Source organism: Sceloporus undulatus, chromosome 3, assembly GCF_019175285.1.
Source record: "Sceloporus undulatus isolate JIND9_A2432 ecotype Alabama chromosome 3, SceUnd_v1.1, whole genome shotgun sequence".
NCBI classification, from domain to species: Eukaryota; Metazoa; Chordata; class Lepidosauria; order Squamata; family Phrynosomatidae; genus Sceloporus; species Sceloporus undulatus.
Window position 1 is genome coordinate 250,688,916 of NC_056524.1, and position 21,533 is coordinate 250,710,448.

General features: G+C 41.0%; 1 protein-coding gene across 2 annotated transcripts in view; it reads right to left on the reverse strand.

Annotated features, from left to right (window-relative positions):
• Positions 1 to 21,533, reverse strand: part of SI (sucrase-isomaltase) — a 188,108-nt gene that overhangs the window by 64,976 nt on the left and 101,599 nt on the right. The window contains exons 15-26 of one of the 2 annotated variants that reach the window (XM_042460607.1): positions 18,974 to 19,058; positions 18,804 to 18,860; positions 14,583 to 14,707; positions 13,218 to 13,306; positions 10,752 to 10,801; positions 8,532 to 8,705; positions 2,811 to 2,963; positions 2,207 to 2,413; positions 1,266 to 1,420; positions 880 to 1,048; positions 194 to 290; positions 1 to 84 (exon numbers count right to left, since the gene is read on the reverse strand). The exon at positions 1 to 84 is cut by the window's left edge and continues 29 nt beyond it. In XM_042460607.1, coding sequence (XP_042316541.1) covers positions 1 to 84; positions 194 to 290; positions 880 to 1,048; positions 1,266 to 1,420; positions 2,207 to 2,413; positions 2,811 to 2,963; positions 8,532 to 8,705; positions 10,752 to 10,801; positions 13,218 to 13,306; positions 14,583 to 14,707; positions 18,804 to 18,860; positions 18,974 to 19,058 — 1,445 coding nt within the window. The remainder of the gene's footprint in view (positions 85 to 193; positions 291 to 879; positions 1,049 to 1,265; positions 1,421 to 2,206; positions 2,414 to 2,810; positions 2,964 to 8,531; positions 8,706 to 10,751; positions 10,802 to 13,217; positions 13,307 to 14,582; positions 14,708 to 18,803; positions 18,861 to 18,973; positions 19,059 to 21,533) is intronic. The other variant, XM_042460608.1, reaches the window with a different exon arrangement.

Below are 21,533 nucleotides of genomic sequence, written 5' to 3' on the forward strand. Positions count from 1 at the left end.
GAGTAGGCCCTAAAACCATGTAGAAGTCCAGAATTCCCCCAATTGTGCGATATGTGAGGGCAGGTGTTGGTTGGAAGGTGACATCTAAAAAAACCAAAAGAAAATGGTGCAAGGAATTAATCATGGTTTGTTTCAATTGTACCTTCAATTAATGAAATTGTGTCTTGAGCAGATATAGATGCCATTCTTTTACCCATAGCATTACTGTTCAGCAAAAGAACTCCATGAGCACTTCCATCATTTTCCATTCCCATGTAGAAGGGGTGAAAACCATAGGAATTCAGTTTGTACTATTAAAACAAATAAACAACATATACACCAATATCAGATAAAGATTGTGAAAAACACAGAGCTGATGATTTCCAGAAGTGGACTGATCATGGTCCTCTTGGTTGACTTATATAAGCTAGTGAAGGTGGTTAACCTTAGTGACATCAGTGATGACAGTAGTAAAATGGTTGAGACTGGAATCCTGCTGTGTCCCAGCTAGAATAGATCCACTGAATCTATTGAATCAGTATCCCCAATGATATTGGAAGCGGAGACATCCAGTGCTCCCAACTGCTAAGAACCATGACGTCTGAGACAATTTGGATTGTTGGTGTAACATTCAAATGAGAGATTGATTCAGAACATTCCAACCTAATGGCACATTCAGGAGCTTGATGAACATTATTTTCCTATGCTATTTTTACAGAATAAAGCAAGACACTCCTCCATTTCTGAATTTACATGATTTTTTTAAAAAAAATCTATCACATTCTTATAATTACTTTTTAAAAAATGCCTGCATAAAAACCTAACCCAAATTTTCAAATCAGAGTGCAGAAATTAAGAAAGCAACTGAGTGGTTAAAAGAAAGGAAAATACTCTGCTTACACCAGGAGGTTGATCTTTTGTGAACATTCCCCAGGTCTGCCAATTCATATCTCTGCGGAATTGAGTATGTTCAGCTTCTCCAAATCCGTACACATACTGTGATGGCAAGCGTGTAGCAATCTGAATAAACATGTCACTGAAAGTGAAGCCTGGGACCTGTGAATTCCAGCTACAAGAGAAGGATGATCCCCATTGGATAAGTCACACAAAATACTAGGCATACAAGATATTAGAAATGGAAATAACTCATCCTTGTACAGATGATACAATTTTTGTCATAGATAGAAATGTTGAACTCTCTATTTAGAATAAGGGCTCTGAGTTCATTGTCTTTTCCAGATGATCGATGTTAAAATTAATCAATAAAAAGTAAAGATTTCACTTACATAACAGTGCCAGTGCTTTTCCGTCGGATCTGTATGCCAAATGGATTGTTGACAATTTCCACTTGATAGAGTCGATCAGCATCTGTACTTTCAGGGTTGTTTGGGGTGAAGAGGGGGACTGGAACTTCATATCTTTTGTTGTTGGGATCATATATCTGGAGAAAAGACAGCATTGATCTTCATGGTGTGTAAACTGTGGGATAGAACTACATTACTTTTTCATGTTACAAAAACTTTCACTAGAGATAGAAAGAATATTGGAAAATATTCAAAGAATGGTAAAGTATGGGTCTCTTTTTGTGAAACCCTGAGGAGGAGAATCTTAAATAAGAGCAACAGTCTTCACAGTTCTGTACTTTTTCAGCATGAAAAATGCATATGAAGGGTAGACAACAGCCTTTTCTGCACATAAAATAACAGTTTAGTGAAGAAAGCAGCATTTTCTGAGCAGAAAATAGCATTTCTATATTGAAAATATTGATTTCCTTGTGTAAAATTATTTTATCTAAAAAAGAAATTGTAAAACAAAATGTATTGTTTTGCACAGAATAAATCCTGAACTCCCTATGGTATTTGAAAATTAGAGTTTTGATTACTTTATCATGGGGAAAAAGAAATGGTAAAATTATTTTCTTACCTGCAAAGATGGAATTTATGAATATTTACATTCCTATCTCAATCCAGTTTAGTCATTATTGTCCTATATGAAAGTCAAGAATTGTGACAGCCCTTTGCTTATCATACATATAACCAAAGTCTCACATCTGCTCACTCAAGCCATTCTCTGTGATGGTACAAACACTTGATGACACACTGTGAGCACATTCACACATGCTGTGGGGACAATGCCACTGGCTTCTGCATGTGGATTGTCATATTCCAGGGCTTTCAGACATACAAAACCTAAGGGGGGAAGTGTATCTTGTGAAACTGTACTTTACCTTAAACTGCAGCATGTCATTGTAATGATATGTCACTTCCAAACGCAGCAGGTCCACTGCTGGTGACCTCGGATCATATGGGTTAGGGAAGTTAGTGTCCCTATGGAGATCAGCTGTCAAGCCCCTAGCAGTGGTTTGAATGTTACTGACAGAGTAGCCATATTTACTGGGATAATAACAGTGTGGCACCCCAGGAGTAGTGACAACCTGAAACAAAACCAGAAATGCCATAATTAACTCTTCACAATTTAATTAAATTTAGTCAGTGGCAAATTAGGGTTTATGCTTTTAGCTTAAATATAGCATGGATAATGAAAGACTTGAAAGTGTGGAGGCGCAAGGAGATGATATGCAGAGCTCAGGGACAACTAAAGGTTATAACATAAAACAAGACATAGGTCTATTCAAAGAAGGCTCATTCCTATGGTCTGTGGAATTGTTTTTTTGATTCTGAAAGGACAACCCTGAGATATATTGCAGAGTTAGTCTCCCTTTTCAGAAATGCTTATGACAGGACAGTTCTCCATTCTGTTGTTATCTGCCCTAACTACTCTAGAGTCTACTATCCCTAAACAGCATGCTTCACCATTTTCTTTTTGCTCACCTCCCAGATGCAGCCACGAGCTTCACAAGTGCTTTGTGTTGGTTCTGGATACGGATGGCAGTTAAATTTTTCTGTATCTTGAATGTTCTCGGGTTCCCATCTCAGTGTATATTCTTGCCCAAGTGCAAGCTGAAGGCCTGTAATGTGCAAGACCTTTGAAAATAAAAAGAAACCAAACTATTTCACTCTCATTTTTATATAAATGTGCACCTTAAATCATACCCTTATTTGGCTAAAGTTGATATATGAAGTAGGATTTGGATTGCCCAGTGACCCTTATTATAAAGGATGTTCCTTATTTGAGGGCTAGAATGCTTGTCCCTCATAACTGTAGGGTTAGCAGATCTCCCTCATTATAACAAATGCCCCCTATTTCAGTGCTGAAAATCTTTTCCTACTATAGACTGACCAAGATGCTTTAAAAATGGTGTATTTTGAAGATGAACAATATGCTAATATGAATATAACCAATATGTTAATTTTACAGAGAATTATATGACTCAATTAACTGAAATAAATACTTTCATTTCATATTTAGGTAGAACACAATCATGTTTTGACTGTTCCTTATTATTGTTTTTATATACACTATTATATAAATTGTTATAAATTGCTATAAAAGTAAAGGTAAAGGGGAAGCCCTTTGACAAGTTTGTCCAATCATGTCAAAGTGTGGGGGGCAGTGCTCATCTCTGTTACTATGTCAAGGGATCCAGCATTGTCAAAGACAATTCTGTGGTCATGTAGAATGCTGTTGCCTTTCCACCGAAGTGCTACCTATTTATCTACTTGCATTTGCATGCTTTCAAACTGCTAGGTTGGTGGAAGCTGGGACAAATGATGGGAGATCACTTGGGTTATATAAAGTGCTGTTGTTAAATATATAAAACATCCCATACACCTGAGAAAATTTGACAGTGTTTAGGTCTCCCCCCAACTACTTTAGGCCCAGAAAAGCCTTTATTGAAAAAGTTTAATTCTTCCTTGTCTTGCCTGCCTATTCTGATTCCACAATTCTTTCTCATCTGTGCTAATTTGCATCATCCCTACCAAGGCTTCTCCTCTCCTACTTTGGTAGGGATGAATCAGATTAGCAGGGATGAGAAGGAATTGGGGAATCAGAGTAGTCATGTCGATCAAGAAAAAAGTGGATCACAGACTCATAGCCCCAAGAGTTCAGGGAGCAAGTTGTGCAAAGAAACAGCTGAGAAAGAATGACAAAAGAGGAGGCAGCCAAAGAAGAGCAGCCTCGGTGGGGATGAATTAAATTAGAGGAGAAAATAGTCATAGTTTTCAGTTAAGATACATAATTTAAGGGCTTAGCATTCAAGGGATATTCTACCTTTTTCCCATTTGAACCATTCAGATGTTTATACAAGTTGTGCAGTTCAGTTAGTATAGATGCACAACTTTGCATTGGAGCAAGTTGCAGTAACTTTCCAAGCACTGTTTCAATTCCTATCAGTTTTTCCTGAGTGGTCAGGAACACCAAATTTCAGACATAGGCCTGTTACAGACTGCCAAAATAAAGCTGCTTCGGGTCTCTTTGGATGTATGCTGTTTAAATGATACATGTATCCTAAGAATCCGGAAGGTGCACAAAAGCTGCACTTCAGTGCTTAGGAATTGAAGTGTGGCTTTGGCACGACCTCCGGACTCTTAGGACTCATGCATCCTTTAAATAGCATACCTTCAAAGAGACCCGAAGCAGATTTATTTTGGCAGTCTGTAACAGGCCATAGTCTAGAAATTGTCAAATACTCACATTATGTGGTTAAGCCTGGAATTCTTTGTGATGTGATGTGGTGATTATCACTACTGAGCTTTGAAGATTGAAAACAATGGAAAAAGCATGCTATTGTCCTTATTGCCATTATATATTGCTTGCTGATATTGCAACAGGACCTAGTTAGTCAATGTTCTCAGTTAAGGACCAGACCAGGTTAGGTGGGCGGGGGGGGGGGTGTTGCCTTGATTCATAAGAACACCCTTCTCTTAACCAGGAACCATGTTCGTCAAACTTCTCATATCGAGTGTATTTACCTGACCCTAAAAGCCAGAGACAGTTTAGGGATTCTGCTGATCTATCAGCCACCCCATGAGCTAACAGACTCCCTAACCGAGCTGACACAGCTGGTTTCGGAGTTGCTGTTGGAGTCCCCCAGGCTTATTGTCCTGGGGGACCTCAACATCCCCTTCGTGGCCAGCCACAGTCCATCTGGTGCGGCTTGGGAGTTCATGGATTCCATGACAGCCATGGGCCTGTCTCAACTGGTTACGGGTCCAACGCATTCGGCTGGTAATACTCTCAAAGTGGTCTTTTGTACGGACATGGAAACTCCGTGGACGGAAGTAATTAGTACTTCCGCCTTGTCATGGATGGATCATTTCCTGGTGGAGGTTAATATCAAGGCAGCTACCCAGATCCCCCCCCGGGGTGGCGGACCTATTAGAATGGTCCACCCTCGAAGGCTGATGGAACCCAAAAGGTTCCAAGAAGCCATAGAGGGGTATATGGTTGGATCTGACGGCGATTCTGTTGATGCCCTAACTACCATCTGGGACACTGATCTCTCCAGGGCTATACACAATATCGCTCCCAAGTGTCCTCTCAGACCTGCTTCCAAAAAGCAGCCCTGGTATATGGAAGATCTCGGGGTAAGGAAGCGGGTTCTGCGACAACTACAGCGCAAATGGTGGAGACATCAGAACGTAGCTGACAAGGCACACCTGGACTCTCTTTTTGAGGACTATGGAGTGGTGATAGACACAGCAAAGAACTTGTTCTATGATGCGCGTATCGCGTCCGCGGAGTCGCGTCCAGCAGAGCTGTTCAGGGTAGTGAGGGAGCTTACTCAGTTTCCCTCCTCCCTGAACCCTATTTTGGAACCATCCAAGGCCTGCTGTGACCAATTTAACAACTTCTTCGTGGATAAAACCTCTCGGATACGGGCTGATCTCGACGCCATTATTTGCTCAGAAACCAAAGTAGAGGTCTCCAGAGCTTCCGTGGACTCTATTGTACTGGATCACTTTGAGTCTGTAAGTACCGAGGATGTGGACAAGATCCTTAGAAGTGTTAGGAAGACAACTTGCTCTCTCGATCCCTGTCCCTCGTGGCTAGCGGCTCAGGGGGGTGCGGTTGTAACTACCATGTTGCACCGCATAATTAATACATCATTCAGGGATGGGCAATTTCCATCCAGCTTAAAATTGGCCATTGTAAAACCGCTGATAAAAAAGCCCTCCCTTGACCCCCTGATGCATAATAATTATCGGCCTGTTTCACTATTGCCTTTCCTGGGGAAGGTGATCGAGAGGGCAGTTGCAATCCAGCTTCAATCGATCTTGGAAGATACTGATTATCTAGACCCATTTCAAACCGGGTTCCGGGGCTATGGCGTTGAGACTTGCCATGGTCCACCCCGGGTCGATGATCTTCATCTGCGATGCATAGAATAAGAATAATATGGTTTATTTATAAACCGCTATTCCAAATAAATCATAGCGGTGTACAAGAAAATTAATATAACAGTACAAGAAAAATCTACAATTAAGATAAACTGTACTTCAGGCTAGCCCCTGATGACGCTGGGCCGGCCTGCTCTCTCCCTCAACGGCCGAAAGGATGACAGTTATGGAGGGAGGGCGCTCGTCTTCAGGCCAGCCCCTGATGAAGCTGGGCCGGCCTGCTCCTCTCCCTCAGCGGCCGAAAGATGACAGTTATGGAGGGAGGGCACTCGGGTCTTCAGGCCAGCCCTGATGACGAGGGCGGCCTGCTCTCTCCCTCAACGGCCGAAAGCTGACAGTATGGAGGGAGGTGGCGCTCAGTCTTCAGGCCCAGCCCCTGATGACGCTGGGCCGCCTGCTCTCTCCCTAAACGGCCGAAGCTGACAGTTAGGAGGGAGGGCGCTCAGTCTTCAGGCCACCCCTGATGACGCCTGGGCCGGCCTGCTCTCTCCCTCAACGGCCGAAAGATGACAGTTATGGAGGGAGGGCGCTCTGTCTTCAGGCCAGCCCCTGATGACGCTGGGCCGCCTGCTCCCTCCTCCCCTCAACGGCCGAACAGATGACAGTTATGGGGAGGGCACTCTGTCTTCAGGCCCCCCGGATGACACTGGGGCCGTCCTGCTCTCCTCCCTGACGGCCGAAAGATGGACAGTTATGGAGGGAGGGCACCTGTCCTTCAGGCCAGCCCCTGATGAGGCGGGGCCAGCCTTGCTCTCCCCTCAACGGGCGAAAGATGACAGTTATGGAGGGAGGGCACTCCTGTCTTCGGCCAGCCCCTGATGACGCTGGCCGGCTGCCCTCTCAACGGAGAGCATGGACAGGGGTGCGTGTCCCTGTTAGTGCCTTGCACATCTCAGCGGCTTTCGATACCATTGACCATGGTATCCTTCTGGAACGCTGAGGGAGTGGGATCGGGGGCACTGCGCTCCAGTGGTTCCGTTCCTACCTCTCGGGTAGATTCCAGATGGTGCAGCTGGGGGACGTGTGCTCCGATAAGAGGCCCTTACATCGGGGTCCCTCAAGGAGCCATTCTGTCCCCCTGCTATTAACATTTACATGAAACCGCTGGGAGAGATATCCGGAGACATGGGGCGCGGTGTTGATCAGTACGCTGATGACACCCAAATATTTCTTCTCGTGTCTCCGACGGATGCAGTGCAGGCCAGGGATGGCATTCTCCCTCTAGACGCCTGTCAGGCTGAGGGAAACAGACTCAGACTGAATCCAGAGAAAACGGAAGTGCTCGTGATAGTTCCCCCGGTCCAGGATTGGAGGTTTGTCCACCGGTCCTGAACGGGGCCACCGCTTCCCTTGAAGGACTCTGTTCGCAGTCGGGGGGTGCTCCTGGACTCGTCGTCGTTCACCTTACACCTCAGGTGAGCGCGACGGTCAGAAGCACCTGTTATCACTTCGGCTGATACGCCGCTGTGACCCTACCTGAGCCTGGGAACCTTGAAACGGTGGTACATGCTCCGGTAAACCTCTTGATTGGATTTCTGTAATGGCGCTCTACAGGGGCAACCCTTGTACCACACTCGGAAGCTACAATTGGTTCAGAACATGGCAGCAAGACTGGTTACTGGATCTTCCAGGGCCAGCCATATAACACCAGTATTAAAAGATCTACATTGGCTGCCTATTTGCTTCCGAGCCCAAGTGTTGGTTATTACCTATAAAGCCCTAAATAGCTTGGGCCCAGAGTACTTGGAGGACCGCCTCTCCCCATACAATCCGCCCCGCACACTCAGATCTGCCGGGAAGCAATTACTGAGAGTTCCAGATGCAAAATATGTTATAACAACGCAGAGGGCCTTTTCCACCTCGGCCCCTCAGCTCTGGAACTCGCTTCCCGGCGAGCTCCGCTCGGCCACCTCCCTTGACCAGTTTAAAAAGGGGCTAAAAACCTTTTTATTCCAACAGGCTTTCCCCTAACTGTCCTTGATGCTGCCTCCCCTCCCCCCCCCCCACTGTTATTGTTTTGTTATCTCGAGCTAGCTGGACATTGTTATTTTAATTTGTGCTTGTTATTTTAACTGTAATTTCCTTGTTGGTTTTATTGTACTGTTGCATTTTATACTGTAAGCCGCCTTGATCTGCAGAAAGGCGGGATATAAATAAATATTTTATTATTTATTATTATTATTAATGTAATAAACCAGATGCTAGGTTAAATAGATGGGGTTCACAGTGATAATATTATTATTTTCTTACCTGAGATGAAACATTATAGGTTGTGTTGTGACTGGATGGAACGTCTGCACCGTTCTGACGTACCACAACAATAGGAGTGGAATTGGTTACCACTCCAAGGATTTTAATTTCACCAAATTTTAAGTTGTTTGGGTCAAAATATCCCTGGTGGGCAATGCTAATGTTCAAGATATTCTGGAAAAAAAAAGATTTCCCCACAATATTATAAATTACAATTTTATAACTACTCACCCTTGTCTCCATTTTACTCTAGTCCTCTTATTTGTTCAGTCTATTCCTAAAGATACAGAACTCCAATACCAGAGAAACAACATTAGAAGGAACACCAGTGCAATACCACAAAAATCACAAAGTACCCATTACACTGCCTTCTACAAAACTATTGATATATGGAGAAAGAGTGAAATAATTTTGTGCACTGAAAATGAATCAACATTTGTAATATCTGGTTCAAGTTTTTAACTAGGCTGTAAATACTTGTGTAAATGTAGTTGCAGGAGACAGTAAATAGAAAGTAAGTAAATGGAAATTCCAGAAACAAATTCTTGATTTGAACAATAAAGTAAAGGGACATGTCATGATGAATGTACAATATCTATGGATGAATAAACAGAAGACCTATAAGCATACTAAGTTATGTTGGTGTCATGGCATTATTTTATTTTTCTTTCCTTTCCATGGTTCTAAGGTAAGAGTTTTCAAAGCAATTACTTTGTTTAGTATACTAATTTTTAGATGCAAATGTCTCAATTTTCACTAGTAGGGATCAAAATTATGGATACTTGATACTTCTCAAGCCACTGTATCTACCAGCACTTCCTGCAATCCAAAATAACCTCTACACTCCCAAGGAAAAGTAATAATTGTTAATGTCCTAATGATTTCTGCTTCTAGGCTAATAGGTGAATGAATTGCACAAGAAGGCACAGAAAATGATCAACTCAATAGTTTGCTGTTATTTGCCTTAATTAAGAAGGCTCCTTACTGTGCTTTTCTATTGAACATAAGATAGGGAAGAAGCATTTACACCAAACTGGTTGGAGATGGTATAGGCACAATTTAGACCAGCACACTAGGAGAGAAGATTGGGGAAGACTGATTTTCACTTAAAAATGAAATTCTTCTTTTCCTATTGAAATTGACTTGTCATGTTGTGAAATCAAAAGCCACATAGAATCATAGAGTTGGAAGAGACATGTACAAGAGTTTGGAAACAACTACTTTGTTGATGAACGCTGCCAAATTCCTTCTGAATGTTGAGTAGGTTTGTGAATGAGCTTAGCCATTTAGAGCTGCCTCACTATTTTCTCGTTCCTCAAAATGTATCTTTTAGACAGACACTAGCAGGATAAAGGATATGTCATCGTCATCATCATCCCTGGGCCTAGATTAGACTGGAGAGCTAGCACCAATATTTCTATCAAACCTATCTTTCCACCATTTCAGATTGATACTGGAAAATAAGTTTACAGTCACACAGGTGAGAATGAAGGTTTGGAAACTGGTTTGGCAGAAAACAAACCATAAGGAAGGAATTAGACAGCTGAAGATGGATAAATTTGGAATCGATCAGATCTCTGTAACATTATCAAGAACTTGGACAAAGCCTAAGGGAAGTGTACCCATACCTAAATTATAAGTATAGTTAGTAAAACACATTTCATTCTTTGGAGTTCACATGTGATGATATGTGAAGAGCCCAAGTTAAATGAGAAGCTGTTGTGAAATGAAGCACATAACAAAGCTTCAGTATTTAAAAAAACCCCAGCACTAATAGCACAGCTTTCCAATCAAGAGTGTGCATTATACCAATATAGTCATAGTCTACTTAGACAGCAAACAGGAACAAACAGGAACCTTGATAGCAGCAGCTCACTACCTTTTTTTTATATACAACTACTTCATGTCAAATATTCTACAAGAACGTAATTAAAAAGTACTAATAATAAGGATAGATCAATGAATCCTTTCCAGCTTTTCTGCAAATAGAAGAGGGTGGGAGGAGATTTGTCTGGTGCTTTGTACATAGTTCTGTTCACTTGGAGTGTTGTTAATCAACCAGTAAAACACTGTTGCAACCAATCTGACAAAAATATATGTTCAAGAACCTCTTTCCTTCCATACTTGTACATGCTACTAGTTACCCTAATCAAGAATAGCAAAAGGGTCCAGTATCTATAGCTCAGCTGGGATTGATACAAGAACAGAAATTTTACATACCTGACTGATATTGAATGTGTGCAAGAGATAAAGACCCTTCTCATATGCATCTGTAAAAAGAAAATAATAGCATAATAATATTGTGAATATGGTCTGGTTGTTGTCGTGTTCATTCAAGATGACCCCAAATTATGGTGACCCCTCGGTTTTCCTGTCCAGATTTATTCAGAGGAAGTTTGTCATTACCATAATAATAATGACATAGTTAAGACAATGAAACTAATGAAATTTTAAAGTACCACCTTGAGTCTGAGGTCTGGAGAAAGAAAGAAAGAAAGAAAGAAAGAAAGAAAGAAAGTTACTTAATAAAATAAATAATAATCTGAGTTTTGGTCTGATAATAGTTTAATACTTTTCTATAATATATTCTGCTGTATATACAAAATCAAGTGGGAGTTATGTGTGGCATGTGGAGCTTAACAAACATTTTGATAGCCACAGTAGCACATTCTTATCTATATCACTAAGGTAATATCAGAAGTTCAAACTACATGAAAAAAAATTAAGGAGCTGAGACACAGTTATTATTATTATTATTATTATTATTATTATTATTATTATTATTAAGCCATATTTACAGAGCGCTGTAAATTATATAGTGCTATAAAGTTCCTTTCCGTGTTTACATTGTCCCAGAATTGAGATGGTGACATGCTGGAGAGAGAATAAATCAGGTCATTAGCTCCTTATACATGGTCTTGTACATTATTTCCCATTGTGCAGTACTATTTGTTTTCAATACAGCAATTATTATTATTATTATTATTATTATTATTATTATTATTATTATTATGGTTATATCACATGTGGTCCATGCTCAAGGCAAATCTTTACATACATCAGTAATGAGTAATCTGTGGCCCATCACCTAATCTCAAAAGCCTTCTGCAAATCAGTTATTTCTGCAAAAAGTGGCCCTCCCATGACAGTCTATGGTGCATGGACAAAGAGGCAGGAGGCACAGAAGAAAGAAAGAAAGAAAGAAAGAAAGAAAGAAAGAAAGAAGACAGATAGACAAGGTATGGGATATAAGCACACACAAAAAGGTGCCCTCGCCTATTATTCATTCTGGGATCCTGTCCACTCATGGCTACTGTAAATGTTTAAAACTATTTTATCTGTTATCTGCCTTGAGTCCCTCTCCAAGATAAAGGCATTATATAAATTAGATAAATAGATGAATGAATAAATAAAATTGATCTCCAATTGAGGAAATGTAGGCTTCAAGTTTTGGAGGGATATGTGTGTGTGTTTTTAAGACACCACTCATCTTATAGTGACCCCATGAATTTCACAAGGTTTCCTTAGGCAAGGAATACTCAGAGGTGGATTTTCCAGTTCCTTCCTCTGAAATATAGTCTACAGCACCTGGTATTCACTGGCAGTCTCCCATCCCAGTACTAACCAGGGCAGATCTTTCTTAGCATCCAAAATCAGACAGGATCTGTTGCCTTGAGGTATGGCTGACCAACTCATTAATAATGAGACCAGACACAGAGAACTGGGTTATAAAATGAGCAACTTTATTTAACTCAACTTATTTAAACTTATTTCTTCGAGAACTGCAAAAAGCCAGGGGGGAGAACCTTGTGTAGGAACAGCTGGCGGATGGTCTGCTCCAAGACCAATTCCCCAGCTTCCAAGGGGTGAAAAAACCTGAGCCCCAAGGGCAATCCATAATTGGGTTGTTTCCTGGCCGGCCCTCAACCGGAAGGCCAACCCAAGACTCCCCCACTTAACTCGCAAGACTTAAGTGAGGGTTTAAATCTCAAGCCAGCCACAAGGCAAGTCTCTTTCCCTTCACGTTTACTCACAAGACCTAAACATGAGTTCCAGAGACCTACCTTCACCCTTTAGGAGGGTGCCAAGGTGTTCACTGAAATGTCTACCCCCCCCCCCCCCCCGCCTACGCATGGAGCCTATTTATGACCATACCCATGCCAGTTGTCAAGGTCCTCAACCAACAGTGTGGGGTAGGCAAAAAACCCCTGGAAAGGGGAGAAAATTCCTACCCACCCCCAAGGTGACCAGAAATAATTTTCACACTGTTGTCGAGGCGGGAGGGTGGGCCAGCGTTTGAAGCCAAGTGAGAGGAGTTTGGGCAGGGAAGCCTCAAGTAGTCTAAACCCCACCCCTCCTCTCCCAACAGCCAGCAGAGCATGCTGTTTTCCTTTAAAATGCTGGTCTCTCCAATGAGAGGCCAGCAAAATCTCCTCCCCAGCCCAAATGGTCGAGGAGAAGCATTTAGTATCTCAATAGCATTTTTTAGTGTTTATAAATTGAGGGATTGAGGGACTGTTTTAATACTTTGTTTGTATAATTGTATCTGATTTCTGCTGTTACCCACCTCGATCCTCCAGGAGAGGCGGGATACAAATTATTGTTGTTGTTATTATTATTATTATTATTATTATTATTATTTCTATCATTTATGCAAAATGCCAGTACATTTTGTATTACACTTACCAATTGTTGTTCCATCATCCCAGTAGAGAAGTCCCTGAGCAGCCCCATTGTCATCCAAAGCTACTGTCAGACCCATCATATTTTTTCGGCTAGGAGGAATACAGAAACATTTAAAGGCAAAGATTTTTCATAAATAAGACTGAAAATAAACTTAAATGAATATAATGTTTATTACTTATACATGGAAATAAAGGCTAAAGAAATAAGATAAGAGATCAATTTCACCCTCAACATTTGTGGCTTTGACACTCGCAGTTTCGATTATTCGCAAGGTCAAGACTGCTGTACACACACTTTTCCTCCTCATCCCTCCTGGGCTTTTCCTCTGTGGAGGGAAAAAGCCCAGGAGGGAGAAGCTGGGAAGGGTACATGCATCAATCCCACCCCTTTCCAGGATAGAGAGCTGTCTCTTTCCCCAAGCAGCTATCTGCTTTGGGAAGGAGTTGGGGAAAAGTAATCTCCTACCCTTTTCCAGGACAGGGAGCAGCCTGGGAAAAGACAGCTCTCTTGCTTTGGGAAAGGGTTTGGGGAGTGAGCATGCCCTCCTTCCTGCTGCTCCAAGGCTTCATAGAGCTCCCTGGAGCTTCCTGAAGCCTAGGAAGGGAAAGAGGGAGACATGAATGCGTGCTCCCCTGCCCTTCCAGCACCTCAGAGATCTTGCTAGAGCTGTTTGAGGCTTTGGAAGGGAGGGAGATGGGCACATGCACACATGCACTGTTCTCACCCCCCTACTTTATTTGTGAATTTAGACTTTCACAGGGGGTCTTGTGCTCCTAACCCCCATGAATATCAAGAGCTGACTGTAGACAGAAAAGGAAAATGTTTTTGTGATGTGCTGATTGCAAGACTTGTAAAGATTATTTTAATAAAAAGTAAAGTTTAAAAAACATGGAAAGTCATTGAAATACACATATTTCTGAAAACTACTGTGGCTTAGCCATTTGATTTAAGCCTGAAACACGGCCACTTTGGTGGCGTGAAATTCAAATGATGTACATCCCCCCAACAACCAGAATCCACTCCTGCATCAACAGAAGTAGTCTGGATCTGCTGCAAAAAGGAGAGGATTTAATTTGGCTCCTGGCTGCTCTGGCTTGGGAACACAGCAGTAGGCCACATTGGAAGGAGGCGATGTGGTTGCCACAGTCCTGGAACGATTACAGCCAGAGCAACTGGAGGCCACTCCTATGGGGCCATCTACTCTGAGTCATAAATGATGTATTTTTTTCCATATGCTTGTGATAAGATTTGTTTTCTATTTTAGTTTTGAGAACTTCTGATCAATAAGTATATCTCTTCTTTGTTTTAATTTTGCCTCCCTCCCTTCCCCAAAGTTTATAAAAATCCCAACAGTTCTGATTGTACCTGGCCTGGGTATTGAAAGCAGGTAGCTGCCATGGGATAATGTTGCCTCCTCTGAGATGAAGGTTGATGTGCTCAAGGGGAGTTGTTAAGCTATGGAATTGTCCTCTCACTTCCTCAACTTCATTCTAATGATGAAAAACAAATGTGAACAGTTTTATTTTCAAACATGAAAGTGTGTGTCCTTCATAGTTAAGTACAAGCAATATTAAATATTAAAAGCTCCCATCCTGAGATTATTATGGCAAATTTGTATAGTGGATACAAATAAGGCAAAAATAATTAGATTATCTTCTCATCTGCTTACTTCAGTGTCTCTGTCTTTGCCATATGCAAATTACTGTTGGCCTCATGTGAAAATCAGATACATTTAATTCCCATGTGAATTAACAGGATTTTAAAAGTTAATAACAAATAATTTAGATAATAATTTAAATGGGTGTGAATGACAAACATGAATTCATTTTGTTCCTTGATAGTTATTGCTTAGTTTTTAAATCAATCAATATTTCTCACTTTTTCTAAGATATGGTTAGATGTACTGGTTAAAGTATATTCTTCTAAATCTTGACATAGTAATTTTTAATGGAAATTCATTGAACTAAATAGAACTAAAGTTAGCCAGGACTAATTTATGTTTCATTTATATCAGTCTGCTCTAAATATGCCAAAAAGGGTAGTCACACATTGTATTCAACAAGTGTACAGAAATGCATGCACAGATCTGTACACAGGGAGGGTTTTTCGCATATAATATTTAATATATGCACACTATACCCAGATTGCTGATCTGGATATTACTCATATGTAATAGATACATATGTCCATATAGCAGTTCCTGAATTTAGACTTTAGTTCAATTATCAAACTTCTTGATTAATACATGTTAGAAAATAGGAATAGGGATGTGTCTTTCTGCATTATTATTCAGATTACTCCATTATACATAAAACTAGCATGCCTTTCCTACAAAAAAGAAAAAAGAAAAAGAAAAAAAGAAAAAAGAGTCCTATCATATTCAACAAGGCTTGTATAGAGTTGTCCTTTCTACACACAAGCACACACAGTAGTGCCTTTAAAAATTATATACCTACCAAAAACATGGTAATGAAATTTTAAATTGTAATGTTGGTAATAAAGTAAAAAAAAACCAACAACACTGACAATATCTTTTTAGTAAGAATTGGGAAGAGGAGAAGATAGCAATAGTAACAATATAGATAATTATACGAGTCTCTATAGGATAGGAGCTTCAGAAAGTTTCATTGTGTTCTTTGCCAAGAATATATGCATAGGATTGCACTGGACATCTTTAAAATACAATTAAAAAAACAAGATGGGACATTTAGACAGATCTCCCAAGTAAATGCATTCCCCAAATGGATGTAAATGGGAGAAATCTTAAGAACCTTGCAATGAAAATAAGGGTCCATTAAGTACCTGAGGTTATCTAACAAAGCTGTTTGAAGCACAAATGATGTTGAGGACTTGGGGAAAAATAGGTAGCATAATACAGCAAAGACAACACTGGCCCCATTCAGACTGACAGCAAAAACCTGGAAGGAACTGGGCTGATTCGGATGCCCCTCCCCTGAATCTCTCCATTAGCAAGTGCCCACTACAAAAAGAGGGGCATTTTAAATCGAATGCATTCTGTGCCTGCTGTCAAGGTGCCTGTTGTCAATCAAGTGATCGTCATGGTGACGTTTTGCAGGGGCATCGTAAGTGTCTTCCCCCCTCCTTTTTTTAAAGAGCCATGCACAAAATGCCCCAGTGTCAATTTTTTTAAAACATCTTTTTTGTGTGTTGTGTGTATGTGTGGGCATTTGGGTCAGATCTGCCCCGTTCCCATTTTGAATCCCATGCAAGCTAATGCATCCCCCACTCCTTGCCCCCCAGAATGGCTCTTACACATGAAATAATGATAATGATAATAATAATAATGATAATGATAATAATGATAATAAATTCCTCACCTCAGAAATACCAGTAAAGGATGCAATTGCCATGCATTCTTTTTTTTTTTTTTCTTTTCTTTATTGCTTTTAAAAGCAATTCAGGGCTGCCTCTGAATTCAGTAGCAAAAGCTTGTATCATTTTGTCTAACTGACAAGAGCAAAAAATCTAACATTGGAAATGTAAGTCTAGCCCTTTGCAACATTTGTAACATTTGCATTCACAACATTCCCCTTTGCTGGAAACGAGCAGAGGAAAGGGAAAGTGCACAAGCTGCTAGCCCTGCTCTATCTATCTATAAATCTGCCTCAAGAAAAAAAATCATGCGCATATTTGGTCAAAAATAATTTTAAAAAATATGAAAAGGGGGGGTGCCTGATGTGAGCTCCATTCGTGCCCTGCCTTTGACCTGACCTGAACTGACCCTTTTCCTCTTCAGAGGAGCTTTGCCATTGCCTTCCACTGAGGCTGAGAGAGCGTGACCTGTCAGCTCCAACTAAAGTAGACCCATGGAATGAATTGGGAATAAAAGGGAAATGCAGTGCAGGCATTCCTGTAGCATCCTCATATAACACAAATAATAATAATAATAATAATAATAATAATAATAATAATAATAATCCAGGAGCAAGAGGAAAGTAGAACAAACAAGCACCCAAAAAATACTGTGCATAAATTGTCAAAAGAGGCTGGTTTCCCTACATCCCCCAGCTTAGACCCACAGCCCTACTTCCCTGGGCAATCCTTCCAACCCTCACCTCCCTTTGAGCTTTCTCCACCACCCCCACCTCCCTCTGACAATAAGCAGCCTGATTTCTCTACATGCCCCAGCGTAGCCCCGCAACCCAATTCCCCCTGGAAATCCTCCTCCTCCTCCTCCTCCTTCCTTCAGACCTTCTCCTTCCTCAGGGATGTCCATTGATCCTTTCCCCCAGCTCCTTCATCCTCCTCCTCCTCCTGCTCCGTTCTAGGATCCCCTCCATGGCTCCCTTCCTCCCACGGCCCCTTTCACCTCCTCCTCCTCCTCCTTCTCCTTCATCACTTTCTCCACCCCCCACCTCTCTCTGACAGCCCTCTGCAGCCCACAACTCACCCCTGATTTCCCCCTTCCCTCCTGTCACCCTTTGCATCCAGATTCCCCTTTTTTCGGCTCTTTCCTCCTCCTCCTCCTCCTCCCCCTCCCTTCTGATGATGGGAATGCTCCAACCTCTGCCCACCCCCTGACCCTAATCCTTCCCTAATTTGCCCCGATCATGATCGAGGGCAAGTTCAAATTTGGTGCAACCCGGGTCTTTTGAGAAAAGACGGATTTTAGCCCGATTCTGGATACCTCGGTGTATGGGGTATTTCCTTGCGCAAGCCCTGACATGGATTGTGATGGAATCGGATCTAATATGAACTTCACATGCAAGAATCGATTTGAAACCTGGTTTTTACTGTAGTCTGAATGGCCCCACTATAAACCAATTTGTATCTCTTTGGGTGTATAGCTGGTTTTGGGGTGTGTATACACATGCTCATGCAGGGACTTCAAAGAGACTCATAATTTTTGACCCAGTGTCAAGCAGAGTTTGCTGATCACTAATTTTAACCCATTCTGGGTCTGTTCTAAATAGAAGTGTGAAATAAATACATACATTAAATAAATTATATGTTGCTTAATGATTGTATTCACTTGGACACTGGTTGCAGTTGTATGGAGATGCTATCGTGCATGTCTCCATGCCCCCCTTTCAATACTGCATATTTTACTCTACATTACAGCATGACAATAGCGTTCATATGTGTATCTGTATGAGTGTGCTCTGAAGATTGTAAACACTTTTTATGTTTATCTGAAGGAGACAACTGTGTTTCCAGTGCTGAAGAATCTGGTCATACAGTTATCATCAGTGGTGGATGTATCACAGCAGAAAGCACTTTCATTCACACAAGTCAAAGAACCTGAGTCCATTATCCACTTAAGGCCCATTACCTTCCCCTGCTGCTACTTTTAAAAGTTAGGGAACCTTTTGGAACAGAAAGGAGAAAGCACACAGGGCTGAAATAGGTGAAAGGATCATTCTGAAATCGATGATCCAATTTGTACAACCAGAATTTTTTCCACTGTGGCAAACCTATGATAAAATACCATGGCATCTAACCTATCTCCGCATTCACCAACATGTTTTAATTACATCATCTTCTTTTTTAAACATTTTGTAAGACATTTCTATAAATAATACCAAAGTCCACTGTGAAAAACAAATGGAAAGAAATTGTACTTACTGTGTAATAATTATACCATCGGGCCTCAGGAAAATAAGCTTGCACTTCTGTAACATTCTGAAATGTTTAATAGACATGTTAGTGTTAGATAATAAAAGTTGTAGGATCTGTTTGCTTGTTTGGTTTGTAAAGTTTGTTCATGTATGTTTATACTTCATATTGGCGCTTACTTTATGCAGTGCAGGGCTAATAAGCAATGCACGTCCCCAGAGAAACTGTTCATATATGTCCCATGTGATCTTATCTTCTACAAACCTGCAAATAAACACAGCAGATCATTATCAAGTGAGATAATATGACTGGGGGGGGGGAAAACTATCCTACTTTGCATACACTGAAAGTCACATGGGGAGAAGGGGTGGCGCGTCCCATAGGGACGAATGGGGCACATGCCACCGCGCTGCTGCATGCATCAGCCCCATTCATGTAAATGGGGCGCAAGCATAGGCAGTATTTGCTTTACGTGGGGGAGTCTGGAATGGATCCCCCATGTAAAACAAGGGTGGACTGTAGCAAAGAAAGTGACCTAAAGCCATTTTTAAAAAAATCTACTTTTATCTTTGGAATCTCTGAATAGTCCACTGGACTATTCACTGACTATACATCAGGAGGCATACTTATTGCCAAGACTGTGAGAAGATAACTGTCACTTATATGTTTAAATTAATTGCTTAAGGAATAGCTTTAAATGCATAGTATGGAAACTGCCCCCTCCATTCTCTCCTTCCCACTGCAAATTTAGAAATACATGTAGAGCCCTGCATGAGCTAAAAGAAATAAACTTCACTTGTGCTTTCCATTCTGCTGCAGAATGATAACATTAGGTCTAAATTATGGGGAAAGAGTCCTCTAAAATCAATACATGAATGGCCTATTATTACAAACTAACTGGGTTCAGAATGTGCATGACTTTATTAACCTCTTAATTGTCAGTCACATTTAGCTAAGCAAACTCTGAAATTGCTTTCCATTTTTTTTTTTAAAAAAAATGCCTTTCAGAAGAGCCATCTTCTGGTTTTCAATAGCTTCCCTCACACTTGAAATGTCCCTAAGGAGAACTTCTCTCTCTTAGATGCAGAGCTTAACATGATGAGAGGACTTGAGAATGTCAGGGAGGCTGAGAATAATACCATTGGGATACTATAGAAGGAGGCTAAATTCCTAGTAGGGTCAAGAAAAGCAGAATGTTCACAATGGAAGTACCAGACTCAGATGCATTTATCCTCTTCAGGGAATAATGACTACATCAGCAAAAGAGAACAGGTACTTCTACTGATGAGGATGACAGAGAAACTCTGGAAGAGATGCTATAGGAGGTGACATTGGCAGGCATCCCTTATAAATGATAACAATTCATTATAAAAGACAAGGGTCTGGAAACCATGCCTTATGAGGAAAGCCTTAGGGAGCTGGTTTAGTCTAAAGAAGAGGCAGTTAAGTGGTGATATTATAGCTCTCTTAAAGTATTTGAAGGGGTATCACACTGAGGATGGAGCAGAGACTAGAGCACAGAACAATGGATGCAAACTCCAGGAAAAGAGATTCCACCTCAACATTAGGAGGAACATCCTGACAGTAAGAGCTGTTTGACAGTGGAATACACTCCCTCAGAGTGTGGTGGGGTCTCCTTACTTGGAAGGTCTTTAAACAAAGGCTGGATGGCCATCTGTCTGGGATGCTTTGATTGTGAATTCCTTCGTGGCAGGGGGGGTTGGACTGGATGGCCTTTGTGGTCTCTTCCAACTCTATGATCCTATGATTCTATGAACATGGCATGTTAACTAACTCTTGTTAACACTATCCAAAACAGTACACTGTGAATCAATTCTGTGAATCAACTGAGGAGTTGTACAAAAAATTAATTCTGAATGTATTTTACTCCCTACAATGAGGCAATCTAAAATGAAGCAAGAGATAGTACTGGAAGATGACATCCCTCAGGTTGGAAGCCTCTCACCTGCTACTTGGAAGAGTAAAAAACAAAGACAAATATTTCTGTGATTAATTGCATAGTTAGACAAAAGCCAAAAAGACTGCTGATGTGCTCAGATGTAAACGGAAAGTCCAAAGATTCCTATTTCCTAGACTTTGTAACTTTGTAGCTTTTCACAAGAAAGGTACAAAAGGGCAAAGAAGAGCTAACTTTTGCTAGTTCTAATCTATCATTTGAAGAGCACATACCCTGCATTCTGCAGTTCCCTAAAACTGATCCCTCTTTCTCTGGTGTGTGTGTATTAGGGCATTGTTCCTTTTCTTTCTTTCTTTTATTAAACAGCTCTCCCTTCACTTGCATTCCCACAGCTTCACATTGCTTAATTCCAAACCTTCTTATCGTTGCAGATTTCCCCATTTTAAATTAATATTCTCAATTTTAAAGCACCTGTGTTCTATTACTTATTTGTATTTTGTATGTACTGTTTGCTACTTATGAAACATACCATAGTACTAGTTACCATCCAATGCATTTAGTGTATATATCTTGATTGTTGTGTGTTCACTAAAATTCCCTTTGAGAGATTTCTGTCTGAACGTGGTTTATTGATTCCAATTTGACTAAGATGCCTACAAATATTAAGCTCACAAGACCCCTTGTAGGCAGGTGCATTCATTTGTTATTGCTGTTGTGTGCCTTCAAGTCATTTCTGACTTACAGTATGGTAACCCCCAAGGCAACTTATCACAGGGTTTTCTAGGGCTGAGAGGGTGTGAGTTACCCATTCATAACACGTA